Source organism: Rhipicephalus microplus, chromosome 6 (assembly GCF_043290135.1).
Source record: "Rhipicephalus microplus isolate Deutch F79 chromosome 6, USDA_Rmic, whole genome shotgun sequence".
Taxonomy (NCBI): Eukaryota; Metazoa; Arthropoda; class Arachnida; order Ixodida; family Ixodidae; genus Rhipicephalus; species Rhipicephalus microplus.
The window spans coordinates 73584861-73612465 of record NC_134705.1 but is presented as its reverse complement, the minus strand read 5'-3'; the positions used below and the strand labels follow the sequence as shown (position 1 = coordinate 73612465).

At 44.7% G+C, this 27605-nt stretch overlaps 1 protein-coding gene across 8 annotated transcripts in view; it reads right to left on the bottom strand.

Moving 5' to 3' along the window:
• The window catches only part of LOC142765308 (uncharacterized), a 125320-nt gene that overhangs the window by 34468 nt on the left and 63247 nt on the right, over nucleotides 1-27605 (bottom strand). For 2 of the 8 annotated variants that reach the window (XM_075866067.1, XM_075866070.1), the window contains one exon: nucleotides 14904-15034. The exons of 4 other annotated variants lie outside the window; for them this stretch is intronic. In XM_075866067.1, coding sequence (XP_075722182.1) covers nucleotides 14942-15034 — 93 coding nt within the window. In that variant the 3' untranslated portion in view covers nucleotides 14904-14941. Of the gene's footprint in view, nucleotides 1-9502; nucleotides 9589-10530; nucleotides 10595-14790; nucleotides 15044-27605 lie in introns of those variants that run through there. 2 more of the 8 variants (XM_075866066.1, XM_075866069.1) reach the window with 2 other exon arrangements.

Here is a 27605-nt window from a genome sequence, read left to right as displayed (position 1 = left end):
GCGGTCATGGTTGCAGTAGTTGATGTCGGGATCCGAGTCTGCCTGGCTGCTTCAGGAAGGGGCCAGTACTCTGGTTGTAGTCCCCTATGCCTGCGGCTTGTTCGCTGTTCAGGGTTAGCGTCCGTGTCTTCTTTGCCGCCTGGGCTGGGGTCGCGGCTTGAAGGGTGTGTCCGGAACATCAATGAAGCAGCACCTCCACCAGAAGTCACGGGGTCATGATGTGGCCGAAGACAGGAGACTTTGCGTTGGAATTTAACTGTTTATTTGGGCGAACCTGTGCCCGGTAAACGGAAAGTTCGATTACAGTAGCAGTCTTGGACTGATAGCGGTGAACGGAGCATCGGCCGCCGGTCAACCACTGAGAAGCGGCGAAGCACGTCGGCATTTGTACTCTTGCCGTCGAATGTTCTAGCGTTATTGCTCGCGGTGGCGTAGGTTCCAGAATAATCTGTACAGTTCGCAGAGTAAGAGTGATCTTATCGAAATGGTCTACTACAGTCCGGAAGCTTCTCGAAAACTGCAGGCGTGGTTTGCGCTGAGGATTGTTTTGTGTTTTGGGATGATAACAAAACTTGCGAACTTACAATACTTACAATATTGCGTGGCAATATTGTAATGCACAATAAAAGAGTGCACTTTAACGAAACTAAATGGTTGGGGCGAACTTGTGCCCAAGAAACAGGTGACGTAAATTGTATGTTTCTACTCCAGTCAACTGTCTGTTCTAAATCATACTGCTCGTCTTTCTCTAGAGTCTCTCGTGAGGCTTTTGTTGTACGGCTCGTGCTACCAAGTGCTGCTTTCTGAATTGGCAATATGCCCACTATCGGGAGGGCGCAAGAATGAGAAAGCACGCATAGTTTGAATATGGCTTGGGCCATTGCCCCCTTGCAAAACTGCATCATCCCGATGCTTCACTGGAGATGGTTTCCAGACTCGTTCAAACAGCTTCTTCATGAAAGCAGCTTTGGTGAAGGGGAGGTGTCTTCTCAACGGTTGATTGTCTGTCATGATAATGTTTAATTCCTACGACATGCACAATTTTGTTTGTGCTGACGCCACCGCGATCATGTTTCTTGTCCGTCCAGTACAGCTTCATAGTTCAGGGAACCCAATCCGTCGAAAAACTTTGTAGGGACCGAAATAGTGGCGAAGCAGCTTTTCTGACCGGCCACGTACACGTACGGGGGCCCACACCCAAACTCTGTCGCCGGGTGCGTACTGGACATCTCTTCGTCGCAGATTATATCTATACATGTCGACTTGTTGCTGCTGGTCAATACGATGTCGTACAAGCTGTCCTGTTTCTTCGGCTCTTTGTAAAATGTCACCGATGTCATGGTCGTGCTTGGACATTTCCTCTACAGGCAGCATTGCATTTGACGTTGTGGTGACTGTCCAGCCAAAAACAAGTTTAAAAGACGTCATACAGGTCCTCTCTTGCAGTGCAGTATTGTAAGCCTACGTTGCATACGGCAGGATTTTGTCCCATGTTCAGTGCTCCAGACCCACATAGATCAACGATTTATCAGCAAACATTCTGTTTAGTCGTTCGGTTAGTCCGTTCGGTTATAGGTGATAAGATGTTTTTTCTATGAATGGTGTTCGCCAATTTCATTATGGACTTCATCAAATCAGGTGTAAACGCGGTTCCTCGATCCGTTGTCAGCACTGTAGGGGCTTCATGACTCAGTACAATGTTCGAAGAATTAGGCGACTTAAACAGCTGTTCCCTTAACCGTCTCAGCATATCGGGTCAGATAGTCAGTTGCCACTATAATAAACCGCTTTCCAGATGTTGAAGTAGGAAATGGGTCAAGCAATTTTATTCCCACTTGTGCGAATGGTGCCCCTGGTGGCTCTATAGTTTGCAGAAGCCCATCAGGTTTTAACGGTGACGTCTTCTGGCTCTGGAAGTCCCGACAAGTCCTAACGTAGTGTTGCAGAGAATTCAGCAACTTTGACCAGTAATACATAGCACCAATGCGTGCTACCGTTCTACTTACTCCCAAGTGTCCCGTTGATGGGTCGTCGTGGCAGGCCTACAAGTTCTCTGGAGATAAAATTGTAAAAATGGGAAACAGGAATGTTGTTGTATTGTGCGGAAAATTTCTTTTATACAGGACGTTAGTCCGCAACGTAGGCATTTCTAAACCACGACGAAACACTCGTGGAACACCAACACGGTACCTTTTTAGGTAATTGATTAGTAGAAGGAATGCCGGTGTCACACGGGAACTTTTAACCGTGATCAGGGCGATCCTGAGGAGTTTTCTTGATCGCGATCAACTTTATGGCCGCTGCTACATGGCTCAAGATAATCCGTTTGAGCTTGGGTCAGATGAAATGCCCCACGTGGCATTTCCGTGCTGTAAAACATGCCACTGAGAAAACTTGGCGTAGGTATATTTATAGAGCCCTTTACCAGCAATGCTATTCATGCAAGAACCACTCGAACGTGAAAAATTTTGCATGTCACTACAATAGTAATTACATAAATCTATCATTCGATAAAACTTTCCTAGCACTAAACTTCATTGCTGTATGAGATTCGCTTTTATTTCTGATGGCCCCCGCTCTTAGTTGTGCAGTCGCAGCGAAGCGTGAATCTCGTTGTACGCGCCAGTGTTTCACTTCTTGTGGCTCCAGTCTGTTCCAGTCGCTCCTGCAGGCGGTCAATTTCTGTAAAAATGTCTTCATTTGACCACGATGTGCGCGTATGTAGCGACACTAAATCATTTCGCTTCGAGGGGCTTCAACAGCTCCAACGGGGTGAAAGTTAACTAAGCGCTGAAGGCAACGGTCGATTGCTGCTCGTCTGCTCGTCGTCTGCTTCTGCCGTAACTACATGCGGTCGATGCGAATCCTAAAATGTGAATCCTTAAATATGTTTTGAATTTGCTTTTTTATAAACATCCAGCTGTTTAAAGCGTTTTCATTGAACTATGGTCGATTTTCTTGTTTATTGTTGATTTAACAAGCTCGGCTAGGGGGTGCAGACGACAGCTAAATTGCTACTTCTCGGGCAGATTGCGATTTGCAGATCGCGATAGTCTTGATCCCGATCACGCCTGATCGTGATCAAATATGACCGTGTAGCAGCACCTAATCTGGATCGCGGTTAATCTGGATCGACACTGATCGCGAATAAAAGTGTCCGTGCGATACCAGTATATTTCTGGGTCAGATTACTGATGATGCGCCATTTGTGATGTCGTCAGTGCTTCAAGAAAAGGAAAATATTGCTCACGTTCTGTGGAAGTACAGACCGTTGGTTCAATCGGTGCTCGAGACAAGCAATCAGCGTGACTGTGCTTACGCCCCGCTGCAGTGGTCTAGCGGCTAAGGTACTCGGCTGCTGACCCGCAGTTCGCGGGATCGAATCCCGGCTGCGGCGGCTACGATTCCGATGGAGACGGAAATGTTGTAGGCCCGTGTGTTCAGATGTGGCTGCATGTTAAAAAAACCCAGGTGGTCGAAATTTCCGGAGCCCTCCACTACAGCGTCTCTCATAATATTATGGTGGTTTTGGGATGTTAAACCTCACATATCAATCAATGACTGTGCTTGCGACCAGATTTATATATGATTGTTACGTCATATTTCTCTAGACGTAGGCTCCACTTTGCAATCCTTCCAAACGGGTACTTGAGATAAGCGAGGCAGCCCAATCAATGGTGATCACTAATGGCTCAAAAAGGTCTACCTTCTAATTATGGCTGAAACTTGTTGATAGCCAATATGACTGCTTGGCGTTTCTTTTCTATGACTGAGTAGTTCGCCTGAGATTTCGTAAGAGTTCGACTAGCATACGCAATACTCGTTCTTGCCAATTTCGCCACTGAGTGAGTACGGCTTCGAGCCCCAAGTTGCTCGCATCGGTGTGGAGATGTGTTTCCGTTTGCTGGTCAAGTGAGCAAGAACTGGGTGACTCTGAAGACGCTTCCGTAGTTCAGTGAATGCCTCTCCCTGTTCACTAAGCCAGAAAAAAGGCGTATCTTCTTCGGTGAGCCTCGTTAGAGGTTTAGCGCTCCGTGAAAATTTTTCAATTACACATCGGTGATAGGCACATAGTTCTAAAAATTGCCGGACAGCCTTTTTATCTCTGTGTTTAGGTAGTTTCGACACTGCCACTGTCCTCTCCGGATCAGGATGAACTCCCTCCGAGCTGATGACGTGGCCAAGAAATAGAAGCTCTCAAAATCCGAAATGAAATTTCAGTAGTTTTATTGTCAAATATGTTGAATTGATAGCAGTGAGCATAGCTCGCAGCCTGTCGACATATTGCTCGAAGGTATTCGACAGAACCACAACGTGATCGAGATTAACGAGACATGATTGCCATTCCAGGCGGGGGGCACTGTGTCCTTCATCCATCGAAAGGTGTTGAACAAAGGCTGAATGGGAGCACTTTGAATTTGTATAAACCGGCTGTTTGCCAGAAATTCCGTCTTCTCACAATCCCTGTCATTGGCTTCTATTTGGCAAAATCCTCTTTTAAGATCAAGCGAGGAAAAATACTTCGCATCTCGTAATCTATCCAGATTGTCATCAATTCTTGGAAAAGGGTAAACATCCTGTTTAGTAACAGCGTTCAGTTTTCCGTAGTCTATGCAGAAGCGTAAGGTCTGATCTTTTTTGTTTACAAGGACCACAGGCGAAGCCTATAGGCTTGCTGATGGTTGGATAACGTCGTCCCGAAGCATTTATTTTACTTGACTTCCGGTAGCCTCTCTTTTTTCAGCAACACTCGGCAGGGAGGCAGATTTATAGGCGTCACCAATTCGTCCACAATATACGATGTTCGGCGACAGGTGTACGTTAAACTTGGGGTGATAACAAGAATCATGCGGCGAATTCCCCTAAGAGTCGTTCAATTTGTTACTTTTGGTCGGGTAGTAATTGTGGTTCAATGTCGATTGATGCGAGGACAGAATCTATATCTGCTCTACCGGATGTCGAGGTATCAAAAACTCGCCTACGTGACCTCGGCGAAGTCAATGAGAGTAGCGATGACAGTTCTCTGCGCACTGTGCTGGACCTCGTTTCTAAAGTTGGTGATCAAGACGTCGGTGCATCCTCCGTGTAGCTGAACGAGGCCTTGTGCCAGACAGACTCCCTTTTCAAGTACTAGGCACGTGTTGCTGTCGGCGACTCCTTCGAAGTCACTGAGCGCTGTGCTTGTTACCGTCCCTGATACGCACGGTCTTGGTTGTACCGCAACGTTGTCGTCCGCAATACAGAGTTCATAGATGTTTTCGTCAGTGTCGGAAGTTGCGATTGCATGCCTCATTGAAAATGAGACACAGGATTCTCGTCAGTTAATTACAGCAACGTTAGCCTGCAAAAAGTACATTCCAATAACCAATCCTCTTGAGCACTTGGGCAGCACCGTGAAACTTGCCCTGTACGTAAAACCCCGTACTCCAATTTTTCGATCCATATTCCCGTAGGGTCTATAGGTGTACTGCTGCTGTCCGAACTTGTGGCCCCTTGCATGGCGTCACCACTTTCCGCGGCGTTTTCGAAAGTTCACGGCTTAATAACGAATAATCTGTGCCTGTGTCCAACAGCGCAATCACTTTGTAGCCTTCAACAGCACGCACAAATCAGAAGTGACTTCGTCTTTACAGCACCGGTTGCCGAGTTTGTCACCGTCGGTTACAGCCAGCGATGGATGTTTTTGTGCTTCAGCTTCGACAGCGGCCTTGCCTCCCGAGGTCGCTGACTTCAGTTTTCCCGAAGTGAGCTTGGTGAGTGGCATCTTGGAGAGCTTGCTGAAAGACGGCGACTGGGTGACCATACCTCGAAGACGTTGTTGATCAAGATTGATGTTGAAAGTCACGTCACCCTTGAAGAGTTGAGGGGTATTCTTCAATTTCAAATGGGTGCTCACCATTCCGTAGTCGAGGTGCGTCCACAGGGAAGCCACGAAGTCCACCTCGCGTTATTAACATGTTCTGTAAAGATGACCGGCCTCTCCATAGTAGTAGCACAGCGTTATCTTATCGAGAGTGCACCAGATATCACTCTGAGTCTCCTTTCGGGTAGTGGCTGCATTCAACTTGAATACATCGGGTGCTGCACACGGGTCGTACCTGCGATGTCCGCATGTCCAAGAGTGGCTCGCAGTAAAACATCTGCGCAGGACAAACTTCGCTGAAACGGTAGTGGCGCTTCTGTATAGGCACTTAGATGGGATGCAATCTGTGTGTGCGTTTCCTGTACTGCCTGTCGAACTTACTTGCGAATCATATCGGCTAGCGAGAAATCACTGGAGTATTCTGGCCAAGCCACTGTTTCTGGAATTCTTCTCGTACTTCAGACCGTACTAGCTCCCGCAACATCCTCATGCTGTTCTCAAAAGCTGCTGACAGTGCCTCCGAAAAGGCCGTGTTCACCTTTCGGCTGCACATCATTCTTGCTCGCTGTTGCAGCGTTCTTTTCATCGCAGCCACCTCGGAAAAAAACTCAGCGACAGTGCGCGGTGGGCTGCGAACCAGGCCAGCAAACAGTTCTTGCCTTACCCCTCGCATTAGGTGACGCAGGTTCTTGTCTTTACTCATGATGAGATCCACTCAGTGGAATAGGCGAGACATATCCTCTACGTACCTAGCCTCGCTTTCCTTGTTGCGCTGGAGTCTCGCTTGGAGGGCAGCTTCGGATCTCTCTCTGCGATCTGTACGCGGGTAAGTTGCGAGCAGCTCCCGCCGAAAGTCGTCCCATGACCACATGGCAGATTCGTGGTTTTCGAACCACGTTCAAGCACTATTCTCAAACGTGAAGTAAACGCGTCCCAGTCTGTGACCTGCTTCCCATACGTTAGCTTTCGCAACGTGCTCGAATCGTTCTAGTCGATCCTCTGTGTCTTCGCTGGCCTCTCCGTGAAAAGTCTCCAGCGACAGTGGGGGATTTGCAACAATGTTAGCTGGCGCAACAAGAGTTGTCATATTGCCGGCATTTCCGTTCATAGCTGTTGAGACTTTGATAGACTTGAAAAAAGGTGAAAGTTCGGGGGCCTCACCGCGCAAAGGTCGGCTGCAGCGCTATTGAACTGGGGTCAGCTTGTCTTATTCAAATCACTGTGGCTCTGGGCTGCGTTCCGGCACTTAAGAAGGGCTTTGAATCATACACAGTACGTGTACCAGTTTGTAACGCACAATTCAAGAGTAAACTCTAATAAAACGACGTGCCTCGCCACGGTGGTCTAGTGGCTAAGGTGGCTGAGGCTGCTGACCCGCAGGTCACGAGTTCGAATCCTGGCTGCGGCGGCTGCATTTCGATGCAGGCGGAAATGTTGTAGGCCCGTGTGCTCAGATTTGGGTGCACGTTAAAGAACCCCAGGTGGTTGAAATTTCTTGAGCCCTCCACTACGGCGTCTCTCATAATCCTATAGTGGTTTTGGGACGTTAAACTCCACATATCAATCAATATTTAATAAAACGAAGTGGTTGGGGCGAACTTGTGCCCAAGAAATAGACGACTCAAAGTCTATAAGCCTACTCCAGCCAAAAGTCCGTTCTAAAGCATACTCTTCGTCTTTCTCTTTTTTTAAAGTTACTTTTGAGGCGGCAATTCTATGGATCGTGCTAACACGTGCTACTTTCTAGCAGGTGCTACTATCAGGAGGGCATGACAATCGGAGAGCGCACGTAGTTTAAAGGTGGCTTGTGCTAATGTAACATGAACCATTCCAGCCTTAGATACTTCACTTTGGCTGGAGAGCTTTCTGTGCGTGTGTTCTTATAACTTAGAACCTCAGAAGAAGATAAACGAAAAATTGACGCATTGGCGTAAGTATTGAGAGGATAACAACCGTAGCATCCTAAGTCATCAGGACTCAGTGACCACGAAATGAGAAAGAAGTCTGAGCCAACCTCTCATTTGGCAGTGTGATAGTCAATGAAAAAGCTTGAGTACTTTTCGTTCCAGAAATTTCTCTTACCCACCTCATTTTACCACCATCAGCGCCACACATGAATTTCCACAAATCTTGTCTGTGGCTTTTCGAAATGATTAGAGCTACGCAAAACAGCGCCAAACTAAGTTCAAGGCAACCCGAAGCGTTGCATTGCATCTACTACACGTAATTCGAACTGAACAAACGAAGCCCGAATAAGGTGAAACGAATCAATGATTTCAAACGTCTGCGGACAGATAAGAGCCAGCAAGTACAAAAACTATTATAGTATGGCTGGTTAAGTAGCACTTCGCATGAACGCTTGCAATAACCAGCAACTTGCTTTATACAACAGTTGTGGTATGCAAGTTTATCTAGCAGTGTTCTGCCTTCCATATAATGTTTCTTACTTCAAAGTGGGTGCCGATGAGGGCGGTATGAAGGTAAACTGCGAAAGCGGTATTGATTCTGTCGTTATATCTACTATCGCTGCTTCAAGCTCGATTGCGTCGCGGTGTATTTTTTCACGTTCTGGGTTGATTTCGAAAACTTGAGAGCTGTGGGACCATACCCATGTTTTAAAATGATGAAGGTGGTGAATGTGTAGTTAGGCTACATTGGCTGTGCTAGTAAGGTTTGAATAGGGGCACTGTTAGCGAAATCCAGATATATACGACAACCAGTCTCCCACGTCAAATGAGTTATATTGACGGTGAACTTTGAGGCGAGCTAGCGCAAGCGCAGTAGATCAAAAGGTCATGCCGGCGCTGTTTCTGCCACTCAACTCTCACAATACTTCCGGCTTATTACGTTTCTATACCTTTTTGCTCTCATCGCCATCGACATAGGGGAACGTACGCTCTTATGTAGTAACAGTCGTACCACCACAGATAGAAAAAGGGACTCCCACTACGGTCCAAACGCCTACCTACCTGCCACGGAAATCACTTTCTAAGTGCTAAGTCATCGCGACATCAACACTACGCAATTCCACACACCCACGCGCATGAGAGCTGATTTTGGGTCTGGAGCACCTTTTAATACTGTTGAAATAGGGCCTTTGAGTATCAACTATTGACATAGTAAATTGTTTTTCGTGATTTGAGACAGTGGGTTCACACGTTGCGTATAGTTCAAGGGCAATGCCACCACTTCGTGTATGCCATTTCTTTACAACGTATGTTGAGGCACTCGGCTGTTTATGCTTCAAATGCGACGCATCAAAAAGCATTTAGTCTTCATTTCAAGCAATCATCGTGGGCTCCTGAAAAAAGAAACTACAGACGGCCACGTGTTTAGCGGTTCGTAACCATAGGTTCTGGTAACAGCAAACCAAAATATTTCTTGAATCAATATTTATTTGATAGAAACCAATTTTTTAAAGATATTTCGGAAAATATTGCTAGTACATAGCTAACTTCAATATACAGTTGGCAGCCCACTGCCTTTGGAATCTTCACTGCAATCGCCGTTTACTATTACGAACAGCTTGCCAGTTTTCACCAGTAGGAGCTTCTTTAACCAGGAAAGAAGCGTTTCACTCGGCTGCGGTAACCGTGCCACTTGCGTTTGCGGTGTTTTTCAAGTAGGAAGGCTTGAAAGCGTGGTGTCCGCGTACCACAATGATAAAGATGATGGCCCCGAGGATGGCTACAATGGCCACGGCCAAAAATATGGGCACGACGACCCTGTGCGCAAATACCAATCATTAAAGGACATCTCTGTGCGCAATCGTTGCAAGGTTTTATGGAACATTCGGGAAAAAGCAGAAACAATATTGTATGCCAGCCAATCAACAAATGAACGGAAAGCCTATAATCCGGACACGCTAGCGTATTACAGAATTCTGCACAATGTACATAACAATAATAATTCGTGTGTCGATAAATACTGCAGATAGGCTACACTACTGGTAACAATGCATTGAGCATCATACGTTGGTGAAGTTACTCCTAATGTTTTAACAACCCAAATTTTAAAAAATCGTCAACACTAGGTGTGGCGGCGGTGGCGTCAGAGCTACTTCTGGAGCGCTGGTTTCAGACGCAGTGAATTTGTTCCCTTCGTTTGTGCTGTTGCACACAAATTATCTTTTTTCCGTGAAAAATTATTTCTGGCAATTCGGTCAATACCACTAGAAGAGAACCCTTGTATCAGTGGTTAAAATAGTGTTTTTTGTCTATTAAACGCAAAATTTCTCCACTGTTCCACAAAGCGAAGGTATCTGGCATAACATATATAAACAATCCTCAAAACAGCTATGCGACTGCGCGAATTTTCAGTAAGTATTTAAAGCCAAAAGAGAACAAAGGTACTCAAGTATATTGTATTCAGAGTGCTTTAGGGTACTTTTCGTAACAGTACTTTCTGTTTTTTTTTTGGCACGTTTGTGAAGTTAACGAAACAGAGAAACGTTGGCGTATATAAAAAATTAGGTTAATGCGACTGTCCTAATATAGGTATATAAGTGAGAGCAAGATAGCGTTAAAGTGTTTCTTCACAGTGCGACCACTTCCACGTAAGTAATATTTTGAAGACTTCGCTGCAACAGTGTTTCCGGTCACCTCTCACACAATTGAAGTGTCCTTATACGTTTCAGTAAGACTAACTTCAATTCTTTAGCAACTTACCTTGCCTCGCCTTTCTCTTCCCTAAAAGCTGGTTCACCTGGCATCCTGGAGGGTGTGGATGTGCCTTCCACCTGATTATAATATTGAGATTAGAACAGTGTGATAAACGTTTTAATGAGCTTGCATTTTCAATTTGCCAAAAAAGTTTCTATCAATTCAGGTGAAGTGGTTACACTCAAAAGTACAATCCGTGTGCCGTCATTTGAAAATCATCTAAAGTATTTTTATTGTTGTGCATACAACTTGAGGTCTGTCATGTACGTTCATTCGCAAACTTTGATCACGTTCGGTAATATTTGTGCCTTTTGCTTTCTTTTGGCGACACAAGTGCTTATCATCATAATTTTAGGTAAAGCGACATAACGAACATTTGCAATCTCACATTGTATGATCCTGCAGTTCACATAAATAAGTTATGAAAAAATTTGTTGTATATATTATAAACAATAAATTGTGGAATCTGGAGTGGTGACTTCAATTTTAGCATTGGAACTATAGTTTACTGAAATAAGCCGAGTCATATCGCTCTCTAGAAAGAGTCCCCATGAAATTATTATTGAACACGAGAAGCGTGCTTGTACCACCGTGATTCTATGTACATCACAATGAAATATTACTACACAGTAAAATATAGTATTCGAGAGGTGTCGTGACGCAAACCAGGCACAATATCATGCGGTGTTTCGTTCCAAGGGAATATTTTTTTCACAGGAATGTTTTACACCTCTTTATTGCAGTACGATATCATCCCTGCAACAATTTGCGGAAAAGGGTAGAGATAATGGCTAGGGCCAGCGAAACCCTGGAATAGGGGCTCGACCATTTGGAATCCTCCGCGTTGTGCGCAAATAGAGTTTTTACTCTCTGTCTCTCTAGAGAGATAGTAGATACCACGTGCTCCGAAATCAGTTTGACTGAAAAACTTGCTATTCTTAATCTGAGATTGCCAACACTGGCCAACATAGTGTGACATTCCATGCTTTTTGAGAAGGAGACGTTATCTATATTTCCTCATTTGGACCAGAAAACTAGGCTATAAATGTAGTGGAGCCTCTAAATGAAAGACTTCTGAGCTGACGAAAAATTACTGTTGCTTTGAAGTTCAGATCAGGAACATATGCGTTCCACGGCGGTTGCTGTAGCGGTTATAGAATGCACAATGCTAGCTAGCTCATTGCAGTGTGCGAAAGGAATAAATCGACAACTCAAAGCACCTCCCCACAGCATACTGTACATCACGTGTGCACAATATGTTAAGGTGCAGCAAGACTTTGTTTGCCTTTTCTCGAAGCATCTTAGCGAAAAATGAAAATAAAATGCAGTTGTGAGCACAACTCTGCTCAGTGCGAAATTAAAGCTTAATTTTCTGTATGTTCGGATACTCAGTTGATTGAGGCGAAGGCATCGAGAGAGATGCATATGCGTAGATCTGAGGCAAACGTTTGCGGTGGGGAAGAATACACTATAATGTGATAGACCATCGCAGTTAACGATCGACACAGCAATCCAGAATCACCAATGTTTAGCGGAGTATTTACTTAAACGTGGGAATGAATTGCTGGAAGAATGTGTCTGATGGCCACTTTATTGTTTCATGGTTACCAACGAGAGGCCGCACATATATAGGGCTAGTTGTAGTCCATCAGATAAACGGTACGCATAAATATTTGTGTGCTTGTTTTTAAATGTGAGTGCGTGCTACCTTGCCCTGGATTGCAGTTGAAATGACTCTTTTAGGAATGATAGCAGCGCAAAAATCTTTGATGTGCTGTTGGTTTTTCCGCTCGCCGAGCGTAGTCACGACAAATGCATATTAGTGCGAACATGCCAGCTTGTTTATCGTTACCCCCTTTGCTCACCACATAGGGCTGTTTTAAGCGACTACCGAATGTTTTATGTAGCAGGTCTAAGAGAAGGATGTGTGTTTTGAAGGCTTCCGAGCTGCTGCGACACATAAGTTTCTTTGCATTATTTGCCTTTTTCTCGATGAGTAGCTTTATGAGCACATAATTCTATAGCGTGACGAATATTTGAGCTTTTCGAGTATTTTGCTTACTTTTTTCTTCTCGAGACATCAGTCTTAGTTTGTGTTTATTTCTCTAGCGTCAACATGTGTATTGACGTCTTGTCGTTAGTATCGGCAAGATGTCAACGGCAACGACCAGTAAACCAGTGTTTTTTTAATTTCCTTGTCTATACCCAAGCACTGGACGAGCTATATACGTCCGATGTAGCTTTTTGAGAACTAAGGCGAGTAGCAGAGCGTTCCAACTGTTACAATGAGCTTAATTTACAAGAGGCCAGCCTTGAACGTGCCCCGCTCCATGTACGAGGGATGAATTTAACGCAGCAAAAATGGAGTGCAATGTAAGCAAGTCGGGCTCCAAGCAGCTCCGTAGAGTAACTATACTCTCGAGATTAGCAGCGTGACACCATAAGTGCTCAGACATCACGGCGAGTATTTGAAAGAAAAAGACAGAAGAGGCCATCCATTTTACAGAACCAATTAAAAAGTGGCACGCTCTAGCCAGAACAAAATATTACGCTCGCAGCGAGCATAAGTATTCCCTTATGTTTGTTATTTTGTTCTAGGAAAATGAAAATAAGTGACACCTAAGTGAATTGAATTACACGTTGTGGGGGATGCTTAGAAGTAAATATGAGAGATAAAATGTCTCATTTTACCAATATTGGTGTAAATACCCTGATGAGTGCATATTGCAATCTTGAGTGATAGCAAGAAGGCTACCGAGATGACTGCATGTTCCATAGTATGGCTGTGGCCACTTTTGAATCTTTATAGTACGTTTAGAAATGTGGCGGTTTGGGCTTGTTGGTATGACATGGCGGTAGATATAAGGCGAGCACAGAACGACGACAAAAGAACAGGAAGGAGACGAGGAAGTTAGCGCTCGTCTCCTTGTCCGTTTGTCGTATTTCTTTCTAATGCTGTATCTACCGGGATCTTTACTGTGAAGAAAGGCTGTTCTGAATACTAATAACACTTTATCATTGATTCCAATAAAAAGAAAATAAGAAGAGAACACACACCTATTACTGACTCCTGCACTTCAAGCGTCCTGGTGCATTGCGCACGTTTCCTTCTATTTAACAACCTGGTCCGCGGTGACACATGGGCTCCACGATGATTATGCAGAAAATCTACTGAGCTATAGTACATTGGTAGTACCAAGGTATTACGCGCATCCTAACACCTGCGCTACGAAATAGCGCAGCTCTTATATGCATATTCATGATGAGGACGTAGAGATTTAAGAGGGAGTGGTAAATTGTATATTTAAAATTTTGTTATTTATATATGGCCAATTAATATTGTACTTCTTTGCTGCATTGTGTTCCTAATAAAATGACGTGTTCTATATAAAATATATAATTCAAAAGAATATGATAAGTTACTGCTACATAAAATCTTGTGGAGCTTTCAGGTTGAAACGTTTTTTCCACAACGAAATGACTTTCCGTTAAAATGAACAAAAATAATAGATTAGCCACAAGGTTGAAGCGTAATATTATTAATTGGCAGATTTTAACATCCCGAAACCAGAATATCATTAAAAAGAACAGCACGTTGGAGGTTGTAGTAAGTTTCGACTACGTAAGGTCGTTTAGCGTGTACCCAAATGTATAGGTAAACGGGTCTCGAGTATTTCCACCTCTGTAGAAAATTTGGCCGCCCAAACTAGAAATAAATTCCAGTACTTTTGGGGGAGCGCCACCTGTCCACCACTGTGGCGGGTGCAACGTTGATCAATCAACGGGACAGCCATAAATCGAAATGCGCAAAATATTTAAATTAGCAAAGCACCGTGCAAACGCAGCTGCTGCAGCGAGAAAAGCCATTGCGTCACTTATGGCTAAACAAATATCTCGTGACGACAACACAACTGGAAGGAGGGAGTGAGCGGCCTGCTGTTTGCCTCTGAACTACGAATATTCTGCTGCAGCGACGCTGTATCTCCCCCCTCTCCTTTTACCACGGGCCTTTCGAGTGATGAAAGCTGGCACTTCATCTCTGTTTAAACCGCGAACGTTGGCAGTGAGGTCACGCGTTGACTAGCACACATAACATACTCCTGAAAAAACTATGCTAGCTGTGTGGATTTTGCAATGGACATCACGGTGATGGCGAAAATGCTGCGAAGTGTCAATATGATTCACCCAGCCAGAGCCGTAATTTCAAGCTAAGAAGTGCGAATGCTATAAACGACAACTCAACAGGAAGCATACATGGGTTCTTACAGCTGCAGGCGTTGGATGTGTCCTGAGCGGGCTGCAGGTACCTGGTAGCTCGACAGTGGCCGCACTCAAATTGGAAGGGTCAAGCGCCTTTTCGGGAGATGCGGCGAGAGACATTACGATTGGTGGCGAGTAAGGCTCGGCAAGTTCCCGCTCATCCTTTGCCGAGAGATCTGCGGTGTCCTTCTGCAGGTGTTTGGAATTTTTCGACTTCTTTGACGAAGTTGCGCCACCGCCCTCCTTGGACCTGGCGATCCTCGAGATAACAAAAACAATGTCAGTGCATTTCAAAGTTTACGCAGCACAGATGATTCTGTGTACCAACGATAAACGTTTTTCGAAACCGATGACTTCCTGGTGCTAAATTATCAACAGTTGGACATCTGCAGAGGCCTATTCACTCGGTAAGTTCAAAAGCATGCTAGGATAAGCTAGAGTTACAACACTTGAGTGACATCATGTGTTTACCTATTACAAATTATTCACATACATGATATGATAAGCATCGCAACCGCTTATCGCTGGACATGTGTGAACTAATATAGGCTCTAGGCTCAACTCTATTTTGCCTAGTGGTGCTACAATGCAGTATCATCAAGCAAAACTAAAGAATATTTCACGTGGTGAAGTTGTGCCGACGGGTGTCCTACAGTCTCTGTGTTCGTCTCCTTCACAAGCACACTACACCTCGGGCGCTCTAGCTGTAGGCAGCTGCTCACATGGGAATGACAACAATGCCAATGAAGTGCCATGGTAGTCTGATGGCGATTGTGCTCAACTGCTGACACGAAAGTCACGGGATCGAGTACAGGTCATGGTGGATGCATTTTTGATGAAGGCTAAAATGTTTGAGGCCCCTGTATTTAGATGCACGCGAGAGAACCCCAGGTGGTCAATATTTCCGGCGCTCTCTACCACGGCGTCTCTCGTAATATTATGTTGATTTTTCAGATGCTTAAACCCCAGACAATATTATCACATAATAATAATAATAATAATAATAATAATAATAATAATAATAATAATAATAATAATAATAATAATAATAATAATAATAATAATAATAATAATAATAATAATAATAATAATAATAATAATAATAATAATAATAATAATAATAATAATAATAATGTTATTATTATTATTATTATTATTATTATTATTATTATTATTATTATTATTATTATTATTATTATTATTATTAATATTATTATTATTATTATTATTATTATTATTATTATTCCTGTGCACATTAACTCGCCTCACAAGTCGCAACTCTTAGTAACTACTTTTTAACAATTTATTGAAATATTGTTTCCATGGCATGGGTGTTTACAAGGGATTTGCCCGATTGTCAATTTAAAGCATTAAACTCTTTAACCGCCTGCGTTCTCTGGACTACTGGAAGAATTAGCACATCAAAAATAATTCCTCAGCTACAATTAACAAGGCATCAGAGTTTTTGTTTTAAAAAAGCAGGCACGAATCAACGTAATTGATCCCTATTTTTAGGAATTGGTTCAACACGATAGTAAAAATGCCCTCGAAGAGGTGATGGAACACTCACTGTGCATTGTTTCGCCTCAAAGGCGATGGAATGAATGCTGCAGTAGCAAATCGCAATGTCACGCAAAGAACGACAAGCAGCTGAAAACTTGCAGTGCACACCTCAAGCACAAAGCACGCACGAAACGAGCATACGCAGGACAAGTGCGGACAAACAATTGTCACAGCTCGACGCTTAAAGCACCCTGCTCAGACGAAAACAAAGACGCTCAAAATAACGGACAGGTACATTTAGGACGAGCGCAAACAGCGTCCACAATTCCTACTTCGCGTGTGAGCACCACACTCCTTTCGCAAACGCGGCTGCGGCAGTGAGCGAAATGACGTTCGTACTCTAACTTCTGTAACCTCAAATGACACCCTCGCTGTGAAGACAAGTGGTACAAAACGCCCGAATTCCGAGATAACGCACACTTGAGTGAGCCACCACGCGAGATAACATCTATACGCACTTTGACCACGCTACGTGCCATGCTATCCCGCGCTGGGTGGGGTAGCATGGCACGCGCGCACCACGCGCCCGTTGTGCCATGTCGCTGCTGAACATGGAAATGCACTGAAGTTGTCGAGTTCCGGGGAGCACCAGCGGTACATGAAGTGTATAAATGGCTAAGCGTTAAGATGTCGGAGAAAGGTCGCTCTCTGGCTTAGTACATATAAAAATATCACTATGTCGCATAGAAGATAGCGCGGCGAGAAAGAGAGCGTGACGTCGCTGGTTCGACTCCCCACTGCGGAACAATTCTTCTTGTTTTTTTATGTAGTATATTAGTAGATATTCTATAACGTCATATGTTTGACGCAAATAGATCATGGAGCCGTGGTTGGCTCCGGCAAAAAGAACTTTCGTGTTGCAAAAATGGAGTTGCACCATATCCAACAGCTCTGCTGTAGAAACTTCATGTCTACCATTTTTACTAAACGCCTGGCATAGCGACACACAGTAGGTACACCACCATAAAGATTATAAACTGTATATGAGTTCTCAAGATTTTCAGCTGAACAGACTATATGTGTGAAATAAATGCTCTCATGAACACCAGCTTACGCAGATTCGTTTTAACATCTATATCAAATCAGTGTGTTGCGTACTAACCAGCAATCGCAGTGTGATCACGCGGATGAGAAAAAGTCTTCACGAATGATCAATTTGCTCGTTGGGCACACGAAGCATACAAAACAACAATGACAGCACCATTCGAACGATCGATGTAAATGATGGCAGTTGAAGTAATGAACGTATTGCAATAAATTGCGGTTATGCAAAACATTCTCTTGAGAATAATTAAACTATTGGTATCTGTTTAGTGATGAATACCTTCGCATTTTCGATGATACACTAAAGATGTAGTCAATTCTGGAGCTTAAAAATTTGTCAGCATAACCACGCAGTGAATAATGGAGAGTGGAGCGAAGCATTCGTCCATCTATTCATTCTTGGTTCCGTCCGTCCATGCCTCCGTCTTTGTGACCATCCGTGCGTCCATCCACCCGTCCGTGCGTGCGTTTGTTCGTGCGTCCTTCCTTATATTCGTCCATGCATCCGCCTCTGCATCTGTTCATGCGTCCATGCATGCATCTGTCTGCCTGTCCGTTCGTCCATCTATTCAACACTCCAAGTACCACCATCTCGCATCTTTTCATCACATATTCCCCACATAGAAGCACCGCCATCCAGGGGACATTCCAAGGAATAAACGAGAGGTGGCACACGCACACTTTCTTACGGCTTGAGCTTCGAGTCTACGTCCCACCTTTAACCACCTCGAGTTCGTGATATATACTAGTTCACTGTAATTATGGCACTGCGGCCCAACGCTCGCTAAACCTTTCTAAAACCAAGGAGGTTATGCCCAGCGAGTGTAACGTAGCAACCTTTTCCTGTCAGATAGTGCTCAATGTACATGCCATTGGCTGCTAATGGAAAATGAGAGACAGGAGCATTCGGCTTTTAATTAACGCGAACGCCGCGGATTTTTTATTGTTCAATAAAGCACAGGAGAAATCTCTACCAGCACCACCTTGCAGGTCAAAATTTAACACTAGTTACACACTACGACTACGACTACGAGGAAGAAACGGGTGCCGCTTAAAGAAGCTTCGCCCCTAAAAGGCTTATTAATATGTCAATTACCGCTAAGTTAAATTGGTGATAACATTTCGAAGCATTTCTCTTCTTTTATCTTCTTTGGCTCACCGTTATCCTTCTTTAGTGGGCTTGTGTTGTACGTCATCAAAATGCTACTGGTCTCTAATCTCACCACAAAAGAGGCAAAGAAGACCGTATACACGGCGAGAAAATAGCCCGAAAGAGACGGAGCAAACCATCAGAGCACGTGTTTCATTGTATATAGCTGCAGCGAATAAGAAGTTGTGCCCAGCTGCAGCGCACGCTTTACATCTCGGCGAGTTTAATATCGTGCCCAAATAGGCTGTGTCACTGTTGTAAAGAAAGAGTTTGCACGTGTGGGTGGGCTTTCTGTGCTGTTAAAAACTGAGTACCCTGTTTGAAGGACCACACAACCTCACTTGATACGACCACGTGAGCATCTTTTATGTGAACTTGACATAGAGCTAATCGCCATCTTGAGGAGCACATTCAATCCAGAAGAAACAAAAGACGACATGGGTACCTGCTTGGTACTCTGGTGTTTTGACAGTATGGATTCGCTCCAGAGTTATCTTGCGTCTTTTACAAACACCAACTTAACAAGTGCTTCCCAGCAGCTACTGCACCACATGAGAAAAGCTGGAAGCTACGTGTTGAAAAAATTGCGCGAACATGCCAGGGATTGTGCTGGAAATGGCGAACGATGTCTCAACATTCATATCGCGGCCACAGAATTGCATCGACTAACAGAACTCGCGATAAGCGTTAATGGCGCCAAAGATGCTTAAATTAATGCTATGACACCGGATATTTGAATAAACACTGTTTGAGTTGGTATTTCACCCAAGCAAAACCATAACCGCTTTCGTTAGCTTACGCTGGGTAATACTTGTGTCACACGGGCACTTTTATTCGCGATCAGTGTCGATCCGGATTAACCACAATCCAGATTAGGTGCTGCTGCATGGTCACTTTTAATCAGGATCAGGCGTGATCGGAATCAAGACTATCACGATCCGCGCATCGCGATCTCCCTGTGAGATCGCGATTTTGCTCCCGTCAGCACCCCCTAGCTGAGCTTGTTGAAAGCACCTTATACAAGAAAATCGAGCATAGTTCGATAAAAACGCTTTACAACAGCTAGATGTTTATGAAAATAAAAACTTTAAACTGTTTGAATTGAAACAATACCTGACGTATTGCATAATTTAGGATTCGCATGGACCGCATGTAGTTAGGGGAAAGCAGACGGCAAGCAGACGATGAGCAGTCAACCGTGTCCTTCAGCGCTTAGTTCCACTCTCGCTTCTTCGGAGCTGTTGCCACACCTAGAAGCAAACTGATTATGAGGTTCGCAAGCCTTTCGACTACGTCGCATCGTACGCGAACTTCGTGGTCGAATGAAAAGATCTTTGCAGCAATTTACCGCTACCAGCAGCGACTGAAACAGACTTTAGGCACCAGAAGTGAAACACTGGCGGGTACAACAAGATTTACGCTTCGCTGCCACTTCACGGCTACGAGCGGGGGCCATCAGAAAAAAAAGTGAAGGTTAAGAATCTCACAGAGCAATACAGGTTCGTGCTAGGAAAATTTTATCGAGTGATGGTTTTATGAAATTACTATCGCAGTGGCCTGCAAAGTTTTTGACGTTCGAGTGGTTCTTGCACGAATAACATTATTGATAAAGGAATCTATAGACATACCGTACGTTAAGTTTTATCAGTGGCACGTTTTACGGCACGAAATTGCCACCTGGAGCACTTCATCTGACCCAAGCTCGAACCGGATTAGCTTGGGCCGTGTAGCAGTGGTCACAATCCTCGCGTGCCGCCAAGCCCACTCACCACTGCTACACGGCTTGGGCCGTGTAGCAGTGGTGAGTGGGCTCGGCGGCACGCGAGCGATGGCTTGGGCTCACCGGAATACCGTCTTTGTCATGCAGCTTCTGTTCTTGACCTGCTCCCCGGCCCTGCCCAAGGATACCCCCGGCTGCGCCATCAACGCGATACTGGGACGCCACGTGCCTTCGTCGGAAATTCCGGTTCCGCCTGACAACCAGTTCAGCAATCTCCGATTCTGGCACGTGCTGCAACGTCGCTGTTCTGTGGAAAACGCGTCAACCTGGCTGCCCCCTGCCCTGCGCATGCTCTACAAATGGCCAAGCGAGATCGGATTGCCATCGACAACGCCCGAAGCCTATAAAAAGCATCCCCGGACCGGCGCCCATTTCAGTGGGCTCGGCGGCATGCGAGCGATGGCTTGGGCTCACCGGAATACCGTCTTTCTCATGCAGGTACCCAACAATTGTTCTTTGTTCGTGCGACGCACGCGTTATCCTGCCTTGCTTGTGCTTCCGAGCCCACAGTGTTGTTCTTCTATCGCTTTTGATTGCGGTCTTGTTTTGTTGGATTTATTGATGTTATGCGGAGATGTAGAAGAGAACCCCGGCCCTCCAATAAAAGGTGCCCCTTCCGCTGATGAACCATGTGATATAGCCGCAATTCTTAATGAACTCAAAAAACGGCCAGTCAACACTGTTAAGCGAAATGAGATTCATGAAAGCCAAACTCGACGAAACCGATACCATGTTCGCGGACATTAAGGTACGTCTAGCTAAAATCGAGGGAGACTGCGCGTCCCTTGTGAGCATTAAAACCCAGGTAGAGGAAATCGAGCATCTAGCCGAGATGAACGCAAAACAAATTTCTCATTTGTCGTCCCGTCTCGACTATTCTGAAGACAGGGCTCGTCGCCAAAACCTGCTGTTTTTTGGGCTAGTCGACCGTGCAGGCGAAACGTGGGCGCAGTCTGAAGAAAAGGTTATTAGTCACTGTTCAGCCGTACTAAAGTTAAACATCCAACCACGGGACATCGAGCGTGCGCACAGGCTGGGCACATTTCACCCGGCTAAAATAAGGCCGATAATTTTGAATTTCGCCTATTTCAACGATAAGGTTCTTAGTGCCAGCCGGAAATTTAAGGACTCGTATGTTGCTATTTCTGAAGATTTTTCGCCTAATACACGCGTGTCCCGCAAGAAGTTGGTTGAATTTGGCAAAGCACAAGGGACCTGCTACAAGCTATGGCATGATAAATTAAAGATAGGTGACGTCACCTACTTCTATGACCACAGTAGCGAAAAGGTTGTGCAGTGCGATGCGTAGTGGTTAGCAAACACAACTCCCAGTTCCATTAACAGTATCATATCATTCATTCTTACTAACATTCGTAGCCTGATTCCCAAAAGGGACCAACTAAGCAACGTCGTTACCTCAACCGACTCCAATTTCGTAATTCTTACGGAAACATGGCTAAACCCCTCTATAAGTAATGCAGACGTACAGCTCTATTTCCCAGATTTCGACGTCTTCCGATGTGATCGAATAAACAGGCGAGGCGGTGGTGTCTTGTTGGGTGCCCATCGTAGTTTGCAGTACTGTCGTGTTGTCATTAGTTCCCCACTCGGAATACTGTTTATTCGATGCACAGCTGCGTATCCTCCTGTCATAATTGGCGTATGCTATCGCCCCCCAGATGCCGACGCCTCCTTCGTACTCAATTTCCACGACGCGTTGCAGTTGGTCTCAACCCTACACCCCAACACGCGTATTGCAATTTTGGGGGATTTTAACCTTCCGGCTATTGACTGGTGCAACCCCGCTATCACGCCGGCGCACAAAAGCGTCGAAAGCGATTTCATAAACACGTGTCTTTCGTTCGGGCTTTCGCAGTTGGTCACATCACCCACAAGAACTACAAACCACTCGAACAATCTACTTGACCTGGTTGTTGCTTCTCACCCCGATAGTTTCTCCCCACTCACCTATCTGGATGGTATCAGTGACCATGCTATCATTCATGGTACGTTTCATTGCCCACACAAACGCCCACCGTAATTATCGAAAACAATAACACTTTACGATAAAGGTGATTATCTCGATATGAACGCTGAACTGAGCCTCTTTTGCGATTCGTTCTTGTTGGATTTCGAAACTCGCTCGGTTGAAACAAATTGGTCAATCTTTAAGTATAAAACGCAACGTCTGATTGCAAAATACATAGCTATAAAAACGATAACAGAGCGGATCGCATCCCCATGGTTCAGCGTTACTTTAAAACGGCTCAAAAGAAAAAGAAATAGGCAATTTAGAGCGGCAAAAACATCCACCGACCCACGCACATGGGATAAATATCGAGCAACATCGAAAACGTTCAATTCACTCCTGTCTAAATCCAAACGCACATTCTTCTCGTCGACACTGCCAGCTCTGATTCACACTAACCCTAAGCAGTTCTGGAGGACCATTAACCACAAACACGTAAACCCTACAGTTTCCTTGCTTCACTCCTCAGGAACTGCTATTCCTGACTGCAAGGTTGCCGAGTCCCTTAACTCCACATTCTGCTCAGTATTGATCCGCGAGCCAGACGACGGCCCTCTGTCCCTTTCTACTAAATTGCACTCCATCGTGCCCAGCATTACATTCCAACCACACGGCATCTCAAACGTCATTGACTCCCTGAAGCTATCTTCGGCCTCAGGCGTCGACGGCATAAATGCAAAAATTCTTAAAAACACCAAACACCTCTCTAGCATCATTCTTAGCCATATCTTCCAGCAGTCCCTCTCAACAGGTTCTGTTCCCCAAGATTGTAAAACAGGAAAAGTGGTACCTGTCCCCAAGAAAGCCTCAGATAACGCGTTTCGTTCAATCTCTCTTACATGTGTTTGCTCTAAAATAATGGAACATATCATTTACACGCACATAGCTAGCTTTCTGAAATCCGCAAAGTTCTTTCATCCCAATCAACATGGCTTCCAAAAAGGTCTCTCCTGCGACACTCAATTGGCACTCTTCCTAAGTGACATTAATTCTAAATTGGACATTAACGTCCCCGTCGATGCTATTTTCATAGATTTCGAGAAGGCCTTCGACAAAGTTCCCCACAAGCGTTTGCTATCTGAACTTTCACATTTAAACCTTGACAAACATGTATTTGCATGGCTTTCAATCTTTTTAACTAACCGACAGCAGTTTGTCTACGCTAACAACAGTTCTTCATCCTTATCTCCTGTCCTATTAGGAGTTCCTCAAGGGATGGTCCTCGGGCCCTTACTTTTTCTCATATACATTAACGACCTACCAGACAATATTTCTTCAAGCAGTCGGTTGTTCGCGGACGACTGCGTCATTCATCGCCCCATTATCGATCCCAGTGATAACGCAGCACTCCAGCAAGACCTAAGGAAGATAGACGAATGGTGCAACAAATGGCTCATGGTGCTAAACGTTCACAAAACATCCATCATGTCATTCCACAGGCGTCACTCCTATTCCACGTACAAATAATTTTTAAGTGGCTCCGCTATATTTCCTGTCTCGTCCACTAAATATCTAGGTCTTCTTATTTCTCATGACCTTACATGGTGATCCCACATAAATCACATTACCAGTGACGCGAATCGCGCGCTGGGCTTCCTCCGTCGTAACATTAACCTGGCTCCGTCCACAGTAAAATTATTGGCCTACGAAACGCTTATTCGCCCAAAGCTGGAATTCGCGTGTGCAGTCTGGGACTTACCAGAAGCTAACTCAAGTACCATCCTTGAATCCGTTAAGAACCGTGTGGCCAGATTCATCTTTTCCGATTATTCATACCACACAAGCGTAACACTTCTTAAACGTAAAGCTAAATTGCCAAGTCTCAGACGTAACGTAGCACAATTTTGCCTCTTCCACAAATTCTACAACTCGTTATCATGCGAAAGCCTCCACATAAAAACTGCTCACCACCCATCGAATCGCCTCAACCACTCAAAAGCAGTATGCCCACCTCGTGCACGCACGACCGCCTATCTAAATTCATTTCCTGTTCTGACAGCCACCGAATGGAACAGCCTTCCTGAAAGTGTCGTCACCAAAACAAACCCGACTCTGTTCAAAGCTGCCGTTGAAAAACTTCTGTACTGATTATTTTTGTGTCATGCATGCGATTATCCTTAGTGGTGTTATCTGCTTCGCTGGTTGGCATTGTATGCTTTTTATGCTTCGTTGGTATGCTTCGTTGGTTGGCATAGTATGCTTTTTATTAACAGAGCGTGCTTGATACCCTTCCGTGATACGCCCGTGCAGTTTTCGTTTTCTTTCTTTGTTTTTTTTTTGTTTGTTGATCAGTTGTGTAACTTTCGTGCTTCAACACCCCTCATGTAAAACCCCACTCATTGGGGTCTTTGAGGTACCTGTAAATAAATAAATAAATAAATATTGTTGATCGCGATTAAGACAACTCGTTTGGATCACCCTTAGCGCGATTAAAAGTGCCAGTGTGACACCGGTGTAAATCTACATACCGAATTATTGTATCCTGCGATATGCACACCTGTTTTTGTGGTGCTTTTGTGAACACCTTTAGAGCGTAAAAGTGAGGCTTATTCTGATCTTTCGCTGACGCAGATGTGGCGATCTCGTGGTTACGGGAGGGCTTCATACCGCTTCTGTGCTGCTTCACGAACGCATTCGAGTCGGCCGAAGTGGGGCCTACGGCTGCAGCGGGTGTCTTCCGCTCAAGGCTAGTGTCCTCCACGGAAGCCGACAATCGTTTCACGGACGCATCCGGCTCGGATGAAGTGGGGCCTGCGGCTGCCGCGGTTGTTTTTCGCTCAAGGCCAGTGTCTTCCACAAGAGCCGGCATTTGTTTCACAGATGCGTTTGGCTCGGACGAAGCTGGGCCTGCGGCTGCAGCGGGTGTCTTCTGCTGAAGGCCAGTGTCCTCCACGGGAGCCGGCATCTGTTTGACGGACCCATTCGGCTTGGATGAAGGAGGGCCGGCGGCTGCAGCGGGTGTCTTTTGTTCAAAACCAGTGTCTTCCATAGGAGCAGGCATATCCGAAAATCCACTTGAAGCTGCGATAATAGCGAAAAATAGCTGCACTGAGGACTTAAAACAATGTGAAGATGTGTTTAAAGATGTGAGACTAAATTCGCTATTTGTATATGCAGAGCCCTGGGAAGCTTCACTAAAAAGGTAGCGATAACCTCACCGTTGCTGTTTGTTTGTTTGTTTGTTTGTTTGTAGCCTCTAATCTATGGTCGGCAGCACTTCGCTTTTCTTTTTTGTGTCTCAATTCTGTAGGTTGCCTGGCTCGTGATAGTGTGACTGAACCCATTAGAAGAAAACTAGAGATTGGACGTTATCGCATGGGTGCCCGAAAGGAAAACTGGTCTATTTGTAAACAAATTAAAATGACCTAGACCTGCTCATTTTTATGGAATTTTGAAACAGCATAGTTGTTTGAGCGTTCAGCACCTTCTCGCATTAATTTCTTGGCTAACTTGAATATGCAGTACTGACGTTTCCTCATGCAGAGAATAAATCATCCAGCTAAACTTTTCACCTACAAATTTTCTGACAGCTTCTTTTCATAGAAGGTGTCGTTTTCGTAGTTCCTAACCACCCCCCCCCCAAAAAAAAATGGTATCAAGAAGCACTAACAAAAGTTATTCAATGCTTCAACTTGTGTATTTTATGCTCTTTTTCGAAGTGGGAAATAGTGTAAAGAACGAGGACCCATAGTCGTAGCACTAGAAGACACTCTTTACTCCGTGAGGACTACCTCCTTGTTTGTTTATTTGTTTGGCCTGTATTATATATAGGTAAATATTTTAAGCTTCCTTGCCTCAGGCTTGGGGTACTGCCGTAGGGTGCATTTAATGTGTGCAATTTAAGTATAACTACTCAACGAGTACCATCTTAGTCTGGTATTTCAAATTCATTGTCATTTCAACAACGTCAGAATTAACTAAGTTGTTCAAAATTGTGCCCATCAGGTTTACTTAACTGTCTGAAATACAAGCTAAAAGCATTATACCTATCGTGTAAATGTAATGCAATACGTAATAATGCCATTTCACTTCTTGGCCGATCACCAAGGTGAGCTAGCTCCGCCTCTTTCTTCCTCACTCATGAACACAAGCCAATGCCCCACTTTTTTATATTGAACAAAAAGACTTAAGTGCGAAAAAAAAAGAAATGTGTAGATTAGCCAGAAAGTTCTCATTGTTTGCGGCTCTGAGCTGCATTCATCAATTTATACCCAACAGTGACAAAATTTCAGAGCAAAATTCAATTACCAATGAATGGATGGATACGATTTTGTTGAATGTCTGGCAACATTTAATGCGACTCGGGCTCAGATGTCCCACGGCGCAACATCGAGGTCTCTTTTCAACAACCCCTCGCGAGCTTGCTTTACTTCCCCGGAAGCTTGACGAGATTGGAAGTTCTTGAACATGGGTTCTCGTTGGTTTCACCGTTTCAACTAGCAGTCTTCTCTTCTTCGCCAAGTGGTCTCGTTACAGCCTTGAAGAATACAAGAGAGTGGACGCGTTTACTCCACCTACACACCGTGTTCAAGAATTTCACTTCTTATTCTAACAGTTCAAGGACGTCTTGTTGCGCAGGATAGTACGTCACATTGTAAATCAAACAACTTTTGTAAATGTGTGTTACTTCTCTCGTTCACAAAACTTTTGCTTCATATTTCTTTTGCCTGCCTTCGGCAATATTTTGTTTTTCTCTACTCGTTGCAGGATTGCTGGCTGTATAGTGACTTCTACAGAGTGCGTCTGCATAAGGAAATAACACATTTGCAGTGTGTGCTTGTTCTTAACATATTGTTACGCATGCATGATAGCACATGCATTTGCATGTGCTATCTCGACGACGTCGTCATCTTTGGCCGCACCTTCAGCGAACACAATTCACGTCTGGATACTGTACTGACTTGCATAAGAAACGCTGGCCTTGTTCTTAACTGAAAGAAATGCCACTTCGGACACCGACAAACACTTGTTCTCGGGCACCTAGTCGATCAGGAGGGCATCCGTCGAGATCCCCAGAAGACAGCAGCCGTTGAAGCATTCAATGTGCCGCGCTCTGTGAAGGAGCTCCGCAGTTTTTGGGGGCTTTGCTCCTATTTTTGCCGCTTTATACCTAAATTTGCCGATGTCGCGTATCCGCTGACATGTTTGCTATGGAAGAATACTCCCTTCGAGTGGACTCCGGAGTGCGACTCCTCGTTTCGTCAACTGAAGTTCCTCCTGACGTCGCGGCCTGTTCTTCAACACTTCAACCCATC